Source organism: Hibiscus syriacus, unplaced genomic scaffold, assembly GCF_006381635.1.
Source record: "Hibiscus syriacus cultivar Baekdansim isolate YM2019G1 unplaced genomic scaffold, ASM638163v2 tig00008706_pilon, whole genome shotgun sequence".
NCBI lineage: Eukaryota > Viridiplantae > Streptophyta > Magnoliopsida > Malvales > Malvaceae > Hibiscus > Hibiscus syriacus.
In genome coordinates, this window is record NW_024062173.1 from 396,758 (window position 1) to 405,762 (window position 9,005).

The 9,005-nt window shown below is 36.0% G+C and overlaps 1 protein-coding gene across 1 annotated transcript; it reads right to left on the bottom strand.

Annotated features, from left to right (window-relative positions):
* Positions 1-4,595: 4,595 nt before the first annotated feature.
* On the bottom strand, positions 4,596-8,269 carry LOC120202433 (probable beta-1,3-galactosyltransferase 4). The gene is made up of 11 exons (XM_039202857.1): positions 7,722-8,269; positions 7,022-7,124; positions 6,876-6,940; positions 6,584-6,795; positions 6,422-6,485; positions 6,242-6,314; positions 5,929-6,049; positions 5,599-5,686; positions 5,364-5,489; positions 5,172-5,278; positions 4,596-5,088 (listed from the first exon to the last, which is right to left on the bottom strand). The coding sequence occupies exons 1-11, from the start codon at positions 7,832-7,834 to the stop codon at positions 4,940-4,942; spliced, it is 1,221 nt and encodes a 406-aa protein (XP_039058788.1). The 5' UTR covers positions 7,835-8,269; the 3' UTR covers positions 4,596-4,939.
* Positions 8,270-9,005: the final 736 nt, after the last annotated feature.

The window sequence follows — 9,005 nt, forward strand, 5'->3', positions numbered from 1 at the left end:
ACTTACTATCATGTACTCACCTGATCTCAATGTACCCTCTTAAACTCTTATTTCTGTTACATATCTTACTCTGTCGACCTATCCGAACTTTGCTTTCGATCGATGTCTACATAATCATGTATTGATACTATCAATATCCAATTAATATACTTTAATCTATCATTTCATAGACTGAATAACGATTTATTTCATTTCCCATTGAAGTGCATCGGTGCATTCTTCAGTGCATCGATGCATTCTTTAACATGTGCATCGATGCACTACCATGCATCGATATACAATTTACATTCGATGTTTCCATTTTACGGGGATGCATCAATGCACTCCTCATGCATCGATGCACTAACTGTACTCGATGTTAATTTATTTGAGAGTGCATCGATGCACATTGAAGATGTGTCGATGCACACAACCCAGAAATTACATTTTGAGCCCGAAAATTCTTACTTTGACCTCAAATTCTACTTATTAACCCTTCTTTATGCCTTAAAACTTATCTATACATGCATCAACTTCTTATAACACTATAAAACTTTACCATCTCCCATAATCCACCATAATTCTTGAATCAAAGAATTTAATTAAATTTTCCATGTGTTCTAAATTCAATTTTATCACCTTTAACTTCTTAATTAACCCATTGACAAGTCAAATCCATCTTTAAAACTTTAAAAACCTCTTTATATCAAGAATTTATTTCTCAACCCTTAATTCAATTTCCTTTCTAATTCTCTCCTTTTGGTGTTTTAAGCTTATATAAGCTTTCCTTAAGCTTATATAACACTCATGGAATAAAACCCAACTTAAACATTCAAGAATTAATCATAAAAATTAAAACTCACCTTTGAGGTTTGAGCTTGAACCTACGTGAAGAAGAAATGAAGAAGGAAAAGAAGAGTTCTAGATCACTCTTCATATCCCATGTGTTTCATTCTTAATAAGGGAAAGAAAATATTTTTTTAAACTAATTACCATAATGCCCTTTATTTATTCCATAATTATGATTTAATCCAATATTGAAATAGTCCTATTTAAATTCTTGAACTTATCAATTTCCTTAAATTGATCCTCAAATTCCAAAAATTTTCATTTTAGTCACTAACCCGAATTTTGGGATGTTACACAAACCATGGAAACAACGGCACTGACTCTGTCTCCCCATTATAATACCCAACTACAAGAGCATCAAGCACACCACCCAGCTCCCCAAAATACGAAAGATCGAACATAATTCAGACCGCAGAAACGACAATGCATTACACAAACACAGGAGCGGACAGTGGACAACATCAATAAGTAACACCAAAGAACATATAACAAGTCAAACTAAACACAAGACAGTTGCAACAACAACACACAATCAAACGCGGCAGATCACCAAAGCACAAGACAGACACCACCCACCAAAGTACAGGCCACTGGACAATCACAACCAACCAAACAGTAAACGGTGAAATGAAGAAATCCACCAGAAAATAGCATGGCAACCAGTAATACTTGAGCCACAACAATTCAGACAAATAATAAAATCAACCTACTAATATCCTAACACTAAAATACTAAATAATAATCTACTCCAGCTCCTCTTAAAAAACCACGACAAAAACCTCAAGACCAAAGCCTTAAACCTCCACAACCCCTGACAGACACACACCAAGCTCAAACAATTCTGGAGACGCTAAATCCTTGAGAACAACACTTTCAGAACCAACATCGTTACGAATCCAAACCTAGAGCCTACTCGACTCCTCTTCTTTGGAAAGTACAACACAGAACCTCACCATAGCGACCCACAATCTGCCATAAACCTTTCCAATGAATAGTGTTTGGTAGATTATCCACAAACAAAGAAGCAATTTCTGATGGAAGACCTGAAACACTCTCCCTCATATTGTATATTTCAAACGAGCAATAGACTGGTATACTATAGCTTTTACACAAACAACTTGCATACAATTTAAACTATCGCAATCTGACTCCAGAAATTGACTAGAAACCCACACAGTATCTCAAAACTTTGAAACTAATTTCACAAGTAAACCAACGAAATAGCAATAAATTGGAAACATGAATAAATTCACAGCTGGTAGAGAAAGAATCGATCACACCAAGCTAGAAGAAAACACCCCATCAATCGAGTAGCAAAATTGGGGATAAAAGCTAGCGAACCCTAATACCCAAAAACACCAGAGCGGGGCCGACCAATCACTTGTTCAAAGAACATAAAAAAGGATTCAACGTCACTGTGTTGGGCTTATTAGATCTTGAGAGAAGTGGTCGAATGAGAGAGTAAAGCAGCAAGGACGGTGGTGGAGGCGGCCACCGCCTCACTGAAAGGTATTTTCTTTTCGCTCCAAGTTTAGATGAAATTCATAGTTTAGTAGTTAAAATAAACCATACCCTATAATTTAGTTACTATAGAGGTATATATTTTACATATATAAAAAATACCAAAACCACTTTATAATACAAGTTTAGACCTCTTAATTATCCCCTTCAATGTATAATGCTTAATTCTATAATACTGTCAACACGTGGTCTTAAATATGAGAATGTTTAAATAACAACAACCTATAGGTTAAGAAACGGTATGGAAGGGGCACAACAAAAAATGTTTTAAAAACATAACATTTTAGGTTGATTGCAACCTAAAATGTTAATATTATCTTAATATTTTTCGATTGCACACCTTATCCATAACATTTTCAGATACGCTCAATTGAAAATATTATATTTTTTATGCAAAAAGGTACCTGAGTCCCTCCACTTTTTTTCACTCAATGTGACCTTCCAATTTAGAAAAAAAAAATATTCAATGTAGTTATTTGACAAACGTTTTCCGTCTTTGACCAATAGTTCGGTTATTTTGTGCTGACGTGGCACGTCAAGGAGCTCAACCATCCATTTAATGCTATTATAAATTGGGTAAATTATGTCATTCATTATTTAACTATTTTCTTTCTTCTATTTTAGTCACTAAACTTTATTTATCCAATTTAACAAAAAAAAAATATCCCACCCCATCCCCTACCTCAAGCCCCCTCCCTCTACAATTCCCCACCCCACCCAGCCTCCCTCCCTCACGTCTCCATTGAACCGACAAGACACCAAAGCTCTTAGCAAATTCCATAGAAGAATCCAAAGATTCTTTTACTTCGATTGCCCTGTAATTCTGTAAGGTGCAATCTCTGTCAAATTTTCGTAATTTTGTACATATTTGAAGAATCCAAGCATGGATCCTCAGTTTCGTGTTTATTTCTTCAAGGAATGGTATGAAGCTCTCTGTCTTGTCGGTTCAATGGAGACGTGAGGGAGGGAGGCTGTGTCGAGTGGGGTGGGGAATTGTAGAGGGAGGGGGCTGGAGGTAGGGGATGAGGGAATGGTTTTTTTTTTAGTTTTTTTAAATAATAATATTTATATATAAAATAATAATAAAATAAGTTATGGTGATTAAATAAATTTTAGTGATTAAAATAGAAGAAAAAAATAGTTGAATGATAAATGATATAATTTACCTAATTTATAACAACATTAAACGCAGGATTGAGCTGCTTGACGTGTCACGTCAATACAAAATAACGATCTCATCAGTAAAAGACGAAAAAAAATTGGTCAAAAAATTAAATTGAATCTTTTTTTTAAATTATAAGGTCATATTAAGTGAAAAAAGTGAAGGACTACATTGAAGAACGGAAGGTCTCATGTATATTTTTACTTATTTTTATAATATTTTTAGTTACAGTCATTTTTTAATCGTCGTTTAATTTTAAATTAAGTCTCCGTAAAGCACTTCTCCTTGAATCTATCTGAAGGTCAATAAAGCTATTTAAGCTTTAGTAACCAAAATTGGCAGCCTGGATAAGAAATAAAACAAGCAGGTTTGGACATCGCTTGATCTCTTCTTGCTTCACAATTCATATACACTGACGCAGCTTTTATACGTACTCCACGCGATACTAAAAGATTCTCCCTTTGGGCGGCAAAACAATAATAATAATACTTTTTATGTACAATTCATTTAACTTTTTTTTCTTTCATTTTGATCATTGACAGCGTTGACTGTCCATTGCTCATAGCCCAACAAAGGCATGTTTCGTTACTCCTGTCTTGTTCAAAGCTCAACTTTATTTTTGTTTCTATTTTGATTTTAAGGATATTTCGAGAAAAGAAAAATTAAAAAGAAGAAAGAGTAAAAGAAAGAAATATTTTAATACATTTTAAGTAATACCAACAACAGTCGAACGATGGTAGAAAAAAATATCATTCATAAGAGAGAAGAATGGTTAAAGATCAGGTTAATTCCATAAATGAAACTATCCAACACGTAAAGCTTTAGTACTGCTGTTACACAATCAATAATTGGATGGCAAAGAAATTAAATTCAAAAATTAGATGGTAATATCAAAAGCTTTTAAGATTAGATGATCAAAACAAAAACATAACAAAACTTGAGCAGCTAAATACGATTAATTTCCCAAAGATTGATTTAATATAAATTTCAAGTTATCGGATTTGACGAATACGCCCGGTATTGATGAAATATTCATCACGACTTTCAGTCATAATCATGAAAGAGAAAGAGATGAAGATGCTAATTCATGAAGCAGAACTCGAAAGGCATCAATGGCGGAAGCCTTAATATTGTTATACTTATTATGGAGTTTTCCACTCATAGTTTAAAAAGAGAAGGCAAATAAAAGAATGGTTAATTACAAAAGCTCTTTTCCCCTCTCTCTCTCTCTCTCTCTCTCTATATATATATAACTGCTCTTTGTTGGGTCTTTCTCCCTGTGTGAAATGGAGCAGACACTATCAGCAGCCTTCAACCCATTCATGTTTTCTACAGTTGTTTGATTTGTGAACTCTCCATGTCTGAAAGAAAAAGCTCGTTTTCCGTTTCGCTCGCTTCCCTCCCGAGTTCGGAGGAAACCGGACATTGTTAGAAAGTTGCGGTTCGTAAAGCATTCTTCCCTTCTCCGCACCGCCGGTGAACGTCCTTCATCCTCTCGACCGACCTGCATATCCCGCTGCAGGTCCAGTCGAATGAAGCAACACAGATGTTGCCTGCTTGAGCCTTCCACTCGCAGTCTGCATCGATGTTTGTTATCATCAAGGTTTTATTGAACAATCGGCATCACATAACCTCAGGAGGACGTTTGAAGAAACATTACCTGTCGTACCGCAGCAGAGTCTGCGGTCATCTATATGATCGACATCCAACCCGATAAACCATGCTCCCAACGAGACATCTTCATTGGCATACTTATGCAGCACATGCCTGGAAAATTATGTTCCATGAGAGAAAAGGCACATAAAACACAAAGATCATGCGAAGTTGTCGTTCGGAAGATGCGGGAACTTACTGGTTAATCGATATGTAAGAAGCCAAGTCTCTAGAAATGGCATATAGTTGGCCGGTAGCATGGCGGAAATACTTGTTTCCCTCCCCGCCGAATTTCCAATGCTCGGGTTCGTGGTATCTTACTCCCCTGTTCTCCGATGAGGAAAGTGAGAAATTTAAAACGGAAGGTTATATCTCAAAACGTTTAGTTAAAAGTTAAAAACATAACACTGAAAATTTGAACACGCTTGGCTTACTTTTGAGCAAGAACCGGACCGGATTTCATGCAACCGGTATAAACCCTTGGCTTCGACCGATGGCTAGCCAAAGTTGCTCCAAGTGTTGCTGCAAAACCACATAGATAGACCACCTTTAAAAAATTATTAGGAGAAAAGCAAAACCGAGAAGCATTTGCATATTTTAATCTACGAATCCAGGGGCGAAAACTGATCGGTATTAGTTTCAGATGCAACATGCATTTTGGCTGCACAAATATATTAAAGAACATTGAGCTTGATCTTCACCAATCCGAAAAGACTCTGTTCTCTGAAATTGCAAAACCAGGCAAGAGATATTGCTTCCCTTACCAATATTTACATGCACATCATCATCAACTTTTACATAGAAATCGGCGTCCCACAAGACAGCGGCAGTGGCGAAGTATGTCTTGGTCTTTGCTGATAATTCAAGGTAACCCTCAACATGTTCCTGAAGAAATGATTTTTTTTAAATCAAAGCAAAGCAAAATGGTTGTCGAAAAGCTTTGTGACCATGTTCTAGCTTCTAGATATCGAAGTAAACGATAATAATACTGCAGAAAAGAGCTCTTTTCTGCAAGGCTCATATCGAACAGAAGATGTATACATAAAGCTGATGATGATGTAAGAATGAGGGTAGTACCAGCCTCAGAAGGTCGCCGTGCTTTCGATCTTCAGCTTCAATAGCCCTGTCAAGGATGCCACCTGAGGTAGCACTGTCAACGGACAGAAAAGAACTCGACGGTAAGTTGAAGCAAAGACCACAGGATACAGGATGTGAACTTCCAACTAAAATAGCTTTTAACTCGAATAAAGTACCCACCTGTGACCAATTACAAATCGCATTACGATACCCTTCTCTTCTTCGAGCTTCTTTCTTTCTTCCCCTGGTTTTCATACCGATGAAGGAACGATAATCATTCGTCTCACGAAATCATTTTAGAAATGTGTTAATATATTGAACAAAAGAAACCAATCTACGAACCTTGAGGCATCCAAGTAGCACGAACTGAATCTCTTCGTTTTCTGCTGCTAAAAGCAGTATTGATGCCTACAACCATCAAATATTTTCGTTTCACAATCGTCTCGGGAATTTTCATGTCATCTGAAATGGGAGAGCCATTAATTATGGATTCCTGCACTGCTCTCGCAGCTGCTAGCTCCATCTCCAAAGTCGATATCGTCTTATCCAGTGTTCTGCTTTTTACATTCAGTAAAACACAAGTCTTTCACTAAATTTAACAGGAAAACCGAACCAAGCACAGATATAAACTTACTGGATAGCATTATGCGTCTTCGAAACTTCCCCGAGTACATTCTTCGGCTCGTGCTGCACATGTTTCTGTTAACAGAAGACATCATATGAGCTAACCGAACCTAGCAGTAGGTGACATAACTTTCAAGTATTTAGATAAACACTTACCAGTATCGGATGGCAGCCCTCCGAAATTAACCTTAGCCTGTCATCTTTAAACCCCGGTCCTCGTGATGCAGCTTTATCTTCAGCCTCCGGCACTGTCCACATTCTAAATGTCGAAAAAAAATATAATTAATTATCGAAATTAACCGAAATTCACACTGAAAATCGCAGCAGAGACCTCAAGTAACCAATGTCGGATAAATGGAACAGCAAATGAAGTGTTTGAAAACAGAAAATGCCATGCCAAATGAAGATTTGGTGACATCTTTCTGGTTTCTTATGAATTATAACAGAGCATGAAGCCAGTCGAAATCATGAGTTCTATCAGATTTCGAACTCTAATCACTTTAGTTCGATCTCATCGATGACACCAATCAACAAAACAAACCCGAAACCATCACAAAAGAACATGAAACAGAGAACAGAAAAGTCTCCAATATACTCCATGAAACTGCAGATCTTTGCTTTACAACATCCAAAGTTTCCATAACCACTACAAATAAGAATCCCATAGATATCCTAAACAAGACCATCCTAAATCAGGAAACTTACAAAAGCAAAAGCAATATATGGAAATAAAATATAAAACTCAAAAAATTGAGAACTTTACAAGCATCCACTCCACCAAACTGCAAACACAAGCTACAACCAAATCAAGACATGGAGTTTAAAGAAGTAAAAAAAGAGGGTGAGATGAATTCACCTATCAGAAAACAGCATCCCAGCACAAAAACAGCCAATGCAAAGCAAAAGAGTCCATTTTTTGGTCACAAAAGACTTTGAATTTGGTTCCAATCCTTTACTCTTCCAACCCATTTTTCCCCTTGAAACTCTTTGCTTTCTCCCTCTAGAACTAATTAAAATCTAAATCAAAGAAAAACCCATTTCTTATTTCAAGTCAATAAAGTCAATTTTCAGATCCAAAAAATCCCAACTTTACTTCAAACCAAACAGTCAAAACACAGAAAAAGAAGAAGATAAAACAGCAATAGTTTATCCCCCAAACTAAGTGGATTACTTAAATTTTGTATCTTTAAATCGGGTTTTGAGAATTCTTTCAGCTGGAAAAATTGCAGAGAAGAAAAAACTCAACAAAAAAAAAAAGGAAGATGATGCCGTGTTGGAAAGCTCTTGTGCGATGAACCCAACAACTTCAACTGTTGAAGTTTTACTAATATTAACATATATAGAAAAAAGAGATACAATTAATATGTATAGATTATACAACCGACATTCAGAAATGTAATTTTTTTTTTATTTCTTTGGTCTGAATAAGTTTGGGTCCTAGTTGTACATTTATTGACGTTCTAACGACTTCCATATGGTAGTTGTTTGTTCTGTATGATTAACTTCTTAATGAAATGGAAGTACTGCCACAAAAAAGCTTGTTTCAAAGTGGAAAAAGGTTAAATTTTCCTATTTTTGACCCAGGAACAACATAGATTTTAAGTCTAACATATATTCATATTCGATATTTATGTTCGAATTCGAACAAGTACATGTGTAATGTTGTATTCTCGTCATTTTCCCAACGACAAGAAATCCCAGAAAAAGAGCACAAACAGTTTGTGGGTTAAAGCATGGCAAATCACATGTCCTAAGAATGTAGCATAGTGGAGAATATTTAGGCTGTCAATACAACCAGACATTTATTTGTGTCAAAGAACCTTTGAAATATATGATTAGCACAGTTCAGTTTAATTAAGCTAAGCTTCTTTTTTTCTGATTAGATTTGGCTTTTTGTCCTTACAAAGCAGCAGAGAACCATCATCCCAACTGTTGTAATAACCCAACAATTGAAAACACATCATTAAAGTATGCCAAGGACACATGGAACACATGCAAAGAACATGAAGTCTAATAATGGATTTTTCACAGGTTCCTCTAGATTTAGACTAAGAAGCAGATAGATTCAAATCAGAACACAGGCTAGTTTGGTCCCGGTTCCAGGACAAATACTTTGGATTAATGAGTATATATTTATGAG